The 13,495-nt window shown below is 42.3% G+C and overlaps 1 protein-coding gene across 6 annotated transcripts in view; it reads right to left on the bottom strand.

Annotated features, from left to right (window-relative positions):
- Window positions 1–13,495, bottom strand: part of Dicer1 (dicer 1, ribonuclease type III) — a 64,229-nt gene that overhangs the window by 40,088 nt on the left and 10,646 nt on the right. For 3 of the 6 annotated variants that reach the window (XM_017314997.2, XM_006515608.4, XM_006515609.4), the window contains exons 2-8: window positions 10,956–11,021; window positions 9,942–10,039; window positions 3,973–4,160; window positions 3,193–3,355; window positions 2,306–2,436; window positions 1,301–1,435; window positions 506–666 (exon numbers count right to left, since the gene is read on the bottom strand). In XM_017314997.2, coding sequence (XP_017170486.1) covers window positions 506–666; window positions 1,301–1,435; window positions 2,306–2,436; window positions 3,193–3,355; window positions 3,973–4,086 — 704 coding nt within the window. In that variant the 5' untranslated portion in view covers window positions 4,087–4,160; window positions 9,942–10,039; window positions 10,956–11,021. Of the gene's footprint in view, window positions 1–505; window positions 667–1,300; window positions 1,447–2,305; window positions 2,437–3,192; window positions 3,356–3,972; window positions 4,161–9,941; window positions 10,040–10,955; window positions 11,022–13,495 lie in introns of those variants that run through there. The other 3 variants (XM_006515611.4, NM_148948.2, XM_017314998.2) reach the window with 3 other exon arrangements.

Below are 13,495 nucleotides of genomic sequence, written 5' to 3' on the forward strand. Positions count from 1 at the left end.
TGGAGCTGGTCTTTGCTACTTTGTGAGTTGTTCTTTTCCCCACCCTTTGTTTCCCCCACCCCCAGGTTTCACCCTAACACTAGACAGGAGAGAAACAAGGATAAAGGGGAAGAGATCCCTGAATAGAATTTCTTTCCTTTTGTTTCTTCTTTGACCACGACTACTAACAAACTGTAAACAATGTCCCTTAAAGTCCTACAACCCCACCCCCATTCACCTCTTGGGGCCCTCACATTTATGTACCCTCTGAAAAGTTCCTGGAATATCAAAATCACACAATCGCAGAAATTATCTGCAGCTGGCAAAACTATGCTCCTGCTAGAGCATGAGGCAAGCGTGGCCAGCTGCTGTGGACAGTCTGAAGCAGCCCTACAGCCTTACACCTGGGATTACAATGAAGACACATTCTTAAAATGTTTCTGTGAGAAAGCAAAATTCCAGCCTTCTCCCAAGTGTGGGTGCACCTGAGCAGCTTCCTCCTGCCGCTGCTCTCTCAGGAGCCTACCTGTCCAGGACCACCAAGTCAGTCGCCGTCTCAGCGTCACTCCTGAGAATTCGCTCCAGTTTCTGAATCTTCTCTTCCAATTCCTCTGGATCACATTTCCCATTTAAAATGGAAGCAGTTAGTCCCAAAATTCGAGGGCATGATGGACAACTCTCACAGAGCTAACATAATGAAAGATACAGGCAGTAAGGACTTGGTCACGCAGTGCCACAGCAAGGACACTGCCACAACCAAATACAGGAAGCACTAAGACCCATTTCTCTGGAACAGTAGCACAAGACTATAAATTACTGTAGTTTTTATTTAAAGATCTATTTCTCAAAAGGGCACATTTGGATACACTAAAAAAATATGTCAGTTGATATTACAATGTTAGAAACTTAATAAATTATATAAATTAAATGAACATTAAGAATAATTCACTTGTATACTAGAATCAAGTTCCCAGTACTGGTAACTATCACCACTGCTCTTTAAATCTCTCTCTCTCTCTTTTTTTTTCAAATTAAATTTGGTTGTTGTTTTCAATACTGTATGTAAGCGCTGGCTCAGCATTTAGGAGCACTGGTCACCCTCCTAAAGGACCCATATTTGATTCCCAGTGTTCAGACACTGGCTCACAACCATGTGTAATTCCAGTTCCAGAAGGACCTGACACCCTCTTCTGACCTCTGGCACAGACACACATGGGACAAACTCCTATATGTGTAAAAATTAGAAAATTTAAAACTGTACATACTCATAATTTAATAATTTGACTATGAATTATTGAAGCTGATAAAGTCTAAAACTTACCTTCATAATTTCACGATAGGGGTGGTCTAGAATCGCAAGATGACACTCATCAAACACCAAAAGGTTAATGTCTGACAGTGATAAGTAACCATTTTTCAAAACAGTCAAGGCGACATAGCAAGTCATAATGAGAACCTAAAATAAAACTGACATCAGTACACAAACGCCATTAATCTGCCTGCCTCTACCTCTAGGAGAGAGCCCACATGAGTCTGTGTATGGAAGCAAGGCTTAGGAAATTCATGGATCAAAATTAAAGCCAAAACATTCACATATGTACATCAAACATACAAACATTGAGACCAAAATATAAATGATGAAATTTGTGGGAAAGACTGAGAGAAAGTCCTTATAAAGGCAGAGCTTGTCCTTATAATAAGTTACTAAGTTGACCTGAGGTGTCCTCAGCCATACCTTGGCAGATGAGACCTGTCAACCTTGTCAAATCACAAAAGAATTCACAAGTTTTTAATTTTTTCCCCATTGAGCTGACAGGGTTTTCTGAAAGAAAACTTTGTAGAGTCTTTGCTGTGGACAGGCTCTATCTATGTGGATTCATTCCAGTATGTAGGTCACTGAAGGTCAGTTACAATGCAGCCCTCAACCACTCTGGATCTCCTAGCACTACACACAAAAGCCCTTAGCACACGCTAGCTACATGAAAACATGAAGGCAGAGGGAGCCTCCTCATAGACGAGAGGCTTCAACCAGGAAACTTTTCCGACTTTCAACATATGTAACTCAGAAGTTCATTTCCTTCAAGTTCAAAGTAAGCCACAGGTATTTGTAGTTTTCTAGCAGGTAAACAATGGCAGCTCTCTTTCCTACCCACAAATAGCACACTTCAGTAATTTACCTCATCTCAGATGAACCTTCAGAAACAGAGAGTGCAAAGGATGGGAAGGTGAGGGTCTTAAACTTCCTCAGCTAGCTAAGGCTGAGGGCTATTAAATCAAGGATTTGTCGTATCCGCTCCGCACAGGGAGGCATCTCTGCAGGTCTCACCTGGTGCTTAGTAAACTCTTGGCTCCATCTCTCTTTTGTCCAAGATGCATTTACTTCTAGGTCTGAGTACTCTCCAACCTTGAGATCCGAGTGAGTTCTGACGGCTGACACTTGTTGAGCAACCTGGTTTGCTGATCACAAAGACAATATGTGAATATGAACACCGTGCCAAATCGGCTCCTGAGCAGTTAAGAAAATTATCAGTTGTTGTTATATCTAGCCACCAACTTTTTAAATAGCTAATTTAAAAATCATAGTTCCAAGATTACCTTTCAAAGCCACCAGTGAGCCCATCCCCGTCCTCTTCCATCACGTCCGGGACAACCACATACCCTTCACAGCTGACTTCCAACCTAAGCTCTAAGTCCTTGGCAGGCTGGATGGGCAGCGAGCGAGCAAGTCTACACCTGCTCTCCTGCTCTCCTTAAGGAGAGCAAGTCAATCCACCAACAAGTACTATTCAAATCACAGTCGGCTTAGACTGACTTTAAAGACAGAAACGGAGGTCAGTCTGCAGTCCCCAAACATAAACCCAACAGCCTTTAAGAAGCATGGAACGTTCTAAAACAGCCTCAGCAAAAATCACCCACCTCTAGTCAACAAGCCTTCAGCCTGCTTTATGAAGCTAAAACATCAAGAATGGAAGGAATTTTAACAACTTAGCCATCTCCCCAGAAGTCCTCATCTAAGAGAAACACAGAGTCTGAACAATTGAGAGAAATTCTACTGAGAAATAAAATGGTATTTTGGCTAGCAGGACTTCAGTAAGCACACTATTTGTCAAACTCGTTTTACTATCAATAATTTAATACCCACAGAGATAATCTTTTTAACTATGAAGGCTCATCCAATTTTCTCCTCACGTGTGGGAAATGATGTTTGATTACCAGAGTTGACGAGGAACACGGTCCTTTTTGCATGCGGGTTGAGGTCGCCCCTGATCTGATGGGCCAGCTCTTTGGTGAGCAGGACCGCGATGAACGTCTTCCCTGAGCCAGTGTTCAAGCACACAATTGTGTTATGGTCCAGAGCTGCTTCCAGCAGCTCAACCTGAAACATGGGAAAAGATCACATACTTCTTAGCCAGGCACCACACTTAAGAATCGGCTTGCTTTAAATAGAGAAATGTCCCCGTTTTCTAAAATCTTCTGCATACAACTTTGCAAAAAGAAAACCACTATCTTCACATTTACTCAAGAGTAACAGGGGAGTAAAATGGCTGCCACACAGCTGTGCTGCTGGAAACAAACATTGAAATGGCACCAGCAATGTCATTTAATAATTATTTCTGCACAGGCCACTTCCCTAAAATGGCACGAATGACTGAACCCTACACGAGGTATGCTTCTCCCGCTCAGGACTGAACACCTAACAACCTCCATCCCAACCCAGCTTACTAGGACTGGTACCCAAATGGATAGAAAGGACAGTGTGGATTTCAAGGAGGGTGGATAAGGAGCTAAGAAACAGAACCAACACAACAAATCAATTACCCAGCAGATGTTAGAACAGAGAAGAACAATTAAGATTAAAAGTGTTTTGAATAAGAAAATTAATCAGAAGAGGCGGGCTTGAAGGGGTAAATGAGTTTTATAAGTTGTGTCAACTCTATACTGATTTTTCCATTTGTGTGAAAAATGCTCCAGTATTAGTGGTCTCATTAGTACCTGGTATTTTCTTGGCGTATAAATGTTATCATGAATTGCTTCTTGTTGCCATGGCAGTCCAAAGAAAGGACCCATTGGTGAGGAAGCAGGGGTCATGAGCTGCAGGCCTGCCATGCTGAGGGGCTGCAAAGCAGGGCTTTTCAATCATCCAGTGTTTCTTTCATTGCATTTTGTTCTAGCACAGCTTACTACAAAAGGGAAAAAGAATACCATTACACAACCATGCAGGGTTAAAACAAAAGGAAGCACGGGAACAAGAGAGACATCACACTACTGCTCCCTCAAGGAGCACGGGAACAAGAGAGACATCACACTACTGCTCCCTCAAGCCTTTCAGGTTCTTCCTATGGCTGCTGTGGCTTCTCTTGAGATCTAAGAGGATGGTTTTAAAAGTCAAGCAGTCTATACCCAACCAGGCAATCCTACAGCTAGAAGCTTATCTGAAGAATGAACCAGACAACTGCACAAATACATAAACACATTAATTTGCATTGTTACAGGAAAATACAAATATATACATACACACACATATACACACATACACTCTTTTTAAGTTCTCTAATGTTATGTTGACAAAATGAGCCAACGTACAGGCAGGCATTAAAGATGCAAACACTTGAGCTGGTTATATCACTTTATTAAAAGGCTGGGAACAGGAATGTTTTGCTTAACTGACAACCTATAACTGCACATTAAAACTATCCTCAGACATATACATTTACAATCATACCCACCCCAATAAACTAAACCCATGATATTCCTTACATGGAAAACTGTCCACGTCATCTAAGCACCCTCCCATTTTCAGATACTCTCTCCAGAAGTAAATTTCACTATGTAAGTTGGAAAAATAGAAATCTTTTAAAACCTTTCTGTGTGTATGCACGCATGTGTAGGCCAGTGTGTGCAAGTGTGGGGCCAGAAGTCAGCAGTGATGTTCTTGTCCAGCTCTCTCACTCTGTGAGGCAGGAACTCTCCCTGGAACTGAGCTCAGCATCAGTAACACTGGGGCTGCATAGCACTGCCCTGAGTTCTCACCAGAGTGGCTGGAACTACTTACAGGACACCCTGAGGCAAGTCTTGCTCACAGAAGAATCGGGTCAGGGATACTTACCCGAAGTCTCAGCAGCTCCCTCTTCTACCTCCTGCCCTCTGTTAAGAGTCCTGCTCTAATACACATGGCCTCAGGAGCTCTCAAGTGGAAGGTTAACAGAGCAGGGATTCCATCTACGCAGCTATAGGAAGCTGCCATCCATTTGGGGGCAAGAATTTCCAATGGTATGGCTGCTATCCAATGGTTTGCGGTCACCTACTCTCCTGTGAGTGGCCTCTCACTGGTGCTCTGAAGTGAGCCCCATAAACTGACTGGTTTCCCCCAACCTGGATTTTAGTGGAGTTGTCATTTGGTTTGTCATTGGAGCACCAGAATGAAGGGACAGGAATCTCAAAACATTTGACACAGTCTGCAAGATCATAATAACTGGCCAGCCACCAAGACCACAGGTTCTGTCCATCTCTACCAGCAAGCACCACACAGACACACACACACCCCACATCCTTCCTACCCCAGTGCTGGGCATACAGATAGTCACCACAGTGCCTAGCTTTTACACAGATGGAAGTACAGATGACCACCACAGTGCCCAGCCTTTCCACAGATGCTTGGGATCAGGAAAGCAGGTCCTCATGGTCCCACTGCAAGCACTGCATGGCTATTCATCCCCAGCTCAATCTTTCTAAAAATCTCAACCAGAAAAGAAGGCTTAGATGTCAAGACTCTTCGTGGAAGCCTATCAGCAGCTCCCCTCAATGAGCAGAATTCATTCCTGCATTGGAACTGTCACCCTTACTGTGCTTTGTGGCATTCACTACTATTACTCTATGACACTGGAAGAGAATTCGATCTATAGAGTTTCCTGAAAATCAAACATTTTACTTTCCAGTCTTTTTCATACCGAGGTACAACACTGCACTCCTGCTTCAGAAATCAAGATGGCATAATTCAGTTCTGTATGCCTTGCATGCCTCCTTCCTTTGAAAAAGGCAGTAAGAATGATAATAAAGGCTTGACTCACAGCTCACTCAAGGCACTGTTGTAAGGAAGCAGCACAGAGCACAGAGGACCCCAGCAAGACTGCTTGTCCACACACCAACCGACATTATCATTCTTACTACCTTTCTCAAAGGAAGGAGGCATGCGAGGGGTAACAGCACTTTTGGAGAAGCTATCAGGCATTTTTGCTACTACTGCTGCTACTTCTGGTTGGCTTTTACAAAGGTGCTTGGGATCGAAGAAACCATATTCTTCATGGGAAATAACTCACTTTCTGTTGGAAAGTCTAAAAGCTCTATCCTTCACCCCACATCTGACACCCACAGTTCCAAATTCCACAGCACAGAGGACTCAAGCATTTTTACAGAACTGTCAAGTGTCAAGTTCACTTAGTTTCTAAAGATCAAGAGGCCACCCTGAAGGTCCACCATCTAAGGCAGCCGTTTCCTCAACATCCTGGCTTGCCACCACTCTGTGCTGTCACTTCATATCCATAGACACTCTGTCTGGGAACCCTTGACCTTAATTAAGCCTGGCCCCTGACTTTCCACATAGCACACATGCTCATCTGGAGTCATCAGTGCATGCTGGGAGGTTTCAACTAAGACTAAATCCTAGGGATGGAAATCTAAAATGGAGGAGAAAAGATAGCAACAACGACAACAGCCAACATGTGCACTTCCAAACATTATGCACATAAGATCAGCAGCTCCCTCCTGTCTATAACCCTCCTGCTTCTTTTTTTCTCAGACAACCATAGTAATAATGATTAATCTTGAAAATGATCTACAAAGGAAATTAAGTATGCTCCAATTTTTAAAAGAGAAGGAAATTATACTTCAAAACTCCGTATCACAAGATACAAAGCAAACTATGAAAACATGCTACAGCTACAGTAAGAGGCCTGACAACAACGCACAGTATCTGATCTCAGGAGAGACCTCAGCCTGACATTTTTTCACAATAAAACTAGCTATACTAAGGAGTGTGATGTGAAGCATACACGGTGGACTGTTACAGCTCAACTGATCAGCACATCCATTGGTACACAGCTCCCAAATTCAGGTGTGACGGGAATGTTAACAAGCCACACTTAGCAGATTCAATTACAGCCTATCCAGCATTATCAACTGCAGCCCACTGGCTATTCCATCTCTAGGATGTATTCCCTGTAACTGAAATCTTGTACCAGTCCGTCCACTTCCCTCACGTCTCCACACTCACACCTGTCTCCTGTGATTGCCAGGTCCCACAGACAGAAAAGACTGTGCAGTGTTGCTTGTTCTAAACCTGCCTTACTGCACTTAGCATAATGGGCTCCATGGATAGTTAGGTTATCACAATGTCAGCATTTCCTTCTTTATTGTAATCAAATATTCGTGTGTGTTTGTGTGTGTGTCGCCCACTCTTTTGCTGACAGACACTTAGGCTGCTTCCATATTTTGGCCCCTGTGACTATGCTACAATAAGTGTACAAATGTAGATCTCTATCTGCATTTAAGAATTTCTTAATGCTGATCACATTAATAAATAAAGGCATTACAAAAAAATTAATGAAATCTTTTATACTGCAGATAAAAGATGTTAAAGATCCCCTGAGGGTGGTGCCTTCACCACATGCACATCAGAGGCTAGCTATGTTCTTAGGAAGTACTCACTGAAACATCTGTGGACAAAGGATCGTGACTCTGGAATCAGTCTCAAGCAGTTCCTAAGCAGAAGCTACACGGAGACAGACAAGTTAATAATAAAAAGCAAGTGAGGCTAAATGTGTAAAGCATATATTTGTTATTATTTTCTGAACATCCCTCGTGTGCCTGTGTATGGGTGTGTGTGTCGTGTGTATGTATGTATGTATGTGTATGTATGTATGTCGTGTGTATGTATGTATGTATGTATGTATCCCCCCATCTGCTGACAAAAAGGCACAGGTACAGCTTTAGTATTGTGACTGTTGTGAACAATGATGCAATGAACATCCAAGTAAAGTTAAAGTTTTATCATTCGGAGATCTAATTTCACTCACAAAGGACAGTAATGGATCCTTTTTAAAATTTATATTGTAATATAAGATAAATAAGTACTTTGTTTCTTTTAGGAACAACAGGTAACTCTGTGACTATCACTCAGTATCCACTCTGTACTCTTCAGCAGAGTAAATCTGCTTGCCAAAGCTGCCAAGGCTTTGTTTCACTTTCTACTATCTGCCAGTCACCTAGCCCTCACCCCATGGCACACGCCTCTCTTTGGGCAAGGAACTGATTCATGATAATCCAATGACAAAAGATTGGGGCCTTTCAGTCACTGGCTGAAAAGCAATTCTTCCCCTATGAACACGCTTCAAGAAATGCCAGTCCCATCTGCTGCTGAAATCATTTGACAGCCATGAAAAAGATGTACTTCCAAGAGTAACAATAAGAGACTTGGTCCCTGGTAACATCAATGAGCAGCTCAATCAATCAACCTCAAAGCTCAGCCTAACATCCTTGCCAAACACATGAGCCAACAAATTCCCTTACCGTCCAATGTGAGGTATGCAACTCTGAACAAATGGCACTATAAATCACCATTATTGCTTCTATAAAAGATCTAAAGGGGGGGAGAGAAATAAAAGGAAGGATGAAAGAAAGAAAAAGGGACAGTCAGGGACAGACCTGAAAGAAAGCCATCAGACTAGAAACTTGAGATCATCCCAGAGAGGCCCTCCAGCCAGGCAGACCACAAGCTAGGCACATTCAGGAGTCCAACATGGCTCATGCAAGAGACAGGGATGACCTCCATCTAGAAGCTTCCGTGACTTCTGAAGTTTAGACATTCTCTCCTTATTTGTTCTTATGAGTATTTTTGAAACTTTTAGTAAATCTTCTTGAAATTACTAATATTCATAAACTAAAGTATTCTTCTAGAACTTTAAAAAATTCTTAGCTTTGAAATACCCCCTCTTGCTTTAAAATGGTCAATTAGATTGTGTGACTTTGAGCCACGGTCCTGATTCACAGATGGGACAGACACAACGAACAAAGTACGCAGGTGTGCAGAAAGCCAAGTCAGTTGAGTGGCGCAAGCAGCTTCCCTCTGCTGTCCTAACATAAACACTTTACACAGACTCTCCCTCTCTGTGTTCTTCCTGGAACACAAGCTCCCTCAGAACAAGAGATGGGCTTCATTTCTCTGTGTATATCAAATCTGCTGCTCCTAGCCACACAATAACAGAACACAATCAGGGGCAAGTCCGTATGTTTTTATTTGGTTTGGAAATGAATGTTGCCATCTCTAATGGTAGAAGATAAGATGTTATGAGGTGGAAGACAGCAATTGAACCCTTCCAACTATATTTTCCATAAGATCATAGTATTTAAATTAATTTTTATTCATTTTATACATGGTAGCTGGCCCCAGTAAAACACTTTCTAGTCAGGGAAAGCAAGCCCAATATTAACACATCAATAGGTAACCTAATCATGTAATAACAGGAAAACCTAGAAAAGTTCCGCCAATTTTTACTTTCTTTGGCATGTGTCAGTTGATTTCGTTTTAAACTTAGCCATAAGTGAAAGGCCCAGAACCCCTGATGCTATATAACAGTTTGAGTCTTGTCGATGAGCCATCATTAACTTCTTTGATAGAGCCAAAGGATTAACCCCCAAGTGATTCTTTTCAATTATGGGTTTTAATTTCTTATCAAATAATGTACACTGATGAAACTGGCAAAGCTGTTTGGCAGCTTCTGTGAGTTCCTTACTTAGCAATACTGACGGAGACTGGGGTGTAGCGCAGAGCCCTTACCTAATGCAAAGCAAGACCTTGATTCAGGACCCAACACCACAAAAACAGCAACCAAACAGACAAAAAGAATAACGTAATAACACACAAAACTAAGCCCTCGTCCTCTCCGCCGCTGAGAACCCAGATTTACCGTTTTAATGTCTGCGAGCGCTGTGCTGCTGCTGTCTGAACTGCATTCTGACATTGTGACAGCTCATTGGAAACTCACAGCATGCCCACGCTTCCGCTCTAAAATAAATGCACAAACAGTCAAGCATAAGATGCCTGTTAAGGGAATGCACACACCAGAGTCCCACTCAATGAGGAGCTGAGCAACAAGCCATGATTTTGTATCAACTTTTAAACAAAAGACATTTTAGGAGTTGGGGATATTTTAGGATGCCAAGTGTTCTTCTAAAACAAGGATCAGAGAATGAGAGGCAACGCAGGAAAGCTTGACCTACAGAAAGAGAAAGCTGCAGCCAAGCCCAAGGAAAGACTTCTAAAGAATACGTACATGCGACTCAAACGGTAAAGACCATGCTTTACAGATTACAGAGAAGCAAAGAAGGAATCACGTGTTACTTCCCAGATTCACATGTATGAAAAGCAAACAAAAATCAGCGAGGAGATACTTAGCCAAGACACCCAAATAAACCGAGAGTTAAGTCTTTAGAGTATGCATGAAATCCAACAGTAATTCCAAAGTAACAAATGAAATTAAATACAAACGCCAAGAACTGTTAAACCTGTTCTATCCACTCTTTCATCAAACTGGTTTATAAGACAGCTCAAGACTAGAATTAACAATGCTAGTGTTGGGAAAAAATAAATATGGGATGCCTTTCCTAAATGATTATTATGATTCAAAAACAAAAGAAAGCAAGCTGTAAGGAGTACGTGTAAGAAGCCGATAGGAAAAGCTTAGCGAGCTCAACCCTGATCTTAACAGCTCTAACGCCGGCCGGGCTTGGGGGTCAGCTCGCTGAACCCATACTGCGAACACACAGCAAGGCCAGGCCAGTGCACAGCTGGCTCTTGGCACTCATTGACACCCAAGCCTTTCAAGCACTCATGGGCAGGTAAACACATTTGTACACTTTAGCTGGCTGCTAATAAATCAGACTGAGACAACAGAACACTACTTTAATAGGTACATATTTACCTCGAAATGCTGACTCTAAGTTCTTTCAGAGTTTCCAAGTCTGTATTTATGCATACCCTAGGCAACCTAAAAGCAATCAGAGAGAGTATTTTAGAAGACACAACTCATTTTTTTAACAACAACAACAAAAAAACAATGTTAAGAAATTGACTTCACAAATTAGCTACTTAATAATCTTTTTATATTTAACATCAGAATAAAATCCTTCATAAAATTATTTACTAAAAGACATGACTGAAAGAACTAGCTGTTAAAATTAGCATTTCACTCTAATACAACTGTGAAAACGAAGCAAGTTCAGTCAGACAGGAGGGAAAGCACTTGGCAGAGCACGACAGATTCCCCCCCCACCCCACCTGCCTGTAAGCCTGCTGAACACCACACTCTTCAGCACCCCGTGCTTCTTGCCTCCCAGCCTCTGTCTGTCTGTCTGTCTCCTAAGGCTACCTCATCCTTCACCAGATTTTATTTTTCCAAGACAGGGCTTCTCTGTGTAACCCTGGCTGTTCTGTAACTCACTATGTGCACTGGGCTGGTGTCTGCCTCTGAGTGTTGGAATTAAAGGCGTGCACTACTGTAATCCGGCTATTCACTAGATTTTCATCACATTTTATATGCCACCCAGTAAGATGCAGAGACCATGCACGCCAGCATGAGCTGTAGGAACACGTACCATGAACAAAGCTGTGTGAAGAAAACGTCTGAGAGCTTGTGAGAAAACTCCATGTAAACAAGACAAGTCTTACAATCTCTGTTACTCCATAACAAAGGTTGTTCTTAGAACGTGTTTTCATGACCTCCTAGGTGTAGCAAATAGGAGTGAGCTCACTTTAGAGTGTTTAAAACAACTGGCTATTGTTATTTGTTTACATGCCTCTATGGGGGAAAAAACCCATGTCTTTGCCATGTGTGGCTTGTCCTGTGACTGAGCACCTTACTCATATGACTGACCCTTCTTAACCCTTAGAGTATGAACTGTCTGATGCTCTGAATAAAGCTGGTTATTGCATGAGACATGGTCTACCTCATGTATCAGCTTCACCCTCCCAGGTACTGCCTCTAGAGCAGTAAACAGCACTAGTCTGTTTCATGCCTGCCTGTTTCTAGCAATGCTCTAGCCAAAATTCAAGTCAACCAGTATAGGATTATCTAGTTATCTAGTTACACTACTAGGCAATCTGTATACAGGTAGAAAGTCCATCAGACAAGTATAGAATAGTGACTTATGTTGGTAATAAACATTAGTAAGTCTTTATCTAATTTTAATTGATACGATATTACAAATCTACAAAATTCTGTCTTGTAGGTCCCTTTAAGATTGTCAGGGTGGGATGTAGATATGTAAAACCATACCCCCACTTCTCAGGGTGGGCCTGCAGGGAGGAATGTCTGTGAACAGAAGCTTCTTGGTTAAGCCCTGCGGGACTCTAGTAAGCTCATTAGCATGGACAACTCTTTTGGGCCTGCTTTACTGTGGTCATGTCTCTTTTCCTATTGTCATGGTCTGAGATATTAGGATGTTGCTTCATGTACACGAAGAAGGGCTTGGGACTTTGACCCTTCGTGATTGATGGCTACAAATCTCTCTGGGAGTTTGAGGTGACTTGACAAGCTGCAAATGATACTAGGTTTTAATACAAACAAGAAGCTCCCATTAGAGGGCTGGTGAGATGGCTCAGCGGGTAAGAGCACCCGACTGCTCTTCTGAAGGTCCAGAGTTCAAATCCCAGCAACCACATGGTGGCTCACAACCACCCGTAATGAGATCTGACTCCCTCTTCTGGAGTGTCAGAAGACAGCTACAGTGTACTTACATATACGAAAGAAAGAAAGAAAGAAAGAAAGAAAGAAAGAAAGAAAGAAAGAAAGAAAGAAAGAAAGAAAGAAAGAAGCAAGCTCCCATTAGCACCCAATTAGCGAAGGCTGTATCCTTTGGGGTGCAAAGAGACAGCCCTTGCAGTCCAAAGCTTGCAGCAACTACGACTTCCTGGTATGACCTTTCAAAGCACATTAAAAGAATCCCAGAGTCTCTGTCACTACTAACTTTACAGAAGTCCTTCCTACTAATCCTACTCCTGAGCTCCTAAGGTGCAACTTCCATAAAGCCCCAGTAAGCAAGAGAGAGGGGAGACTCAGTATGAACAGTACAGCATTAACAGGCAGTCAAACTTGTTAGCACTGAAAAGTTCCCTATGACAGAAGTGCTATGGGAGATCGGAACACAGACAGCAAGCAAATCTAGACAACCTAACACCAGCCAGGGCGTCCAAGTGACCACTTGAGATGATCACTTGGCACAGGGTGCAAACAATTACAGGTTTTGTAAACTGATCTGTTGAAATCAGAAGAAACCCCTTTTCCTTTGTTTTTTTCAGAATTCCCTTCTCCTTCTGCAGCGTGTGGAAAGTCGAGCCTCCAGTGCACTAACTACAGAAGGTTTCCTTCAGAGTCCAAGCACTATCTCTGAACTATTACAAGGAAGGAAACAACTAGCTTCCAGGAGGAGATAGGCCTAATACGTCATCTGATTCCTATTTATG

The sequence above is a fragment of the Mus musculus genome, chromosome 12 (assembly GCF_000001635.26).
Source record: "Mus musculus strain C57BL/6J chromosome 12, GRCm38.p6 C57BL/6J".
In the NCBI taxonomy this organism is placed as follows: Eukaryota; Metazoa; Chordata; class Mammalia; order Rodentia; family Muridae; genus Mus; species Mus musculus.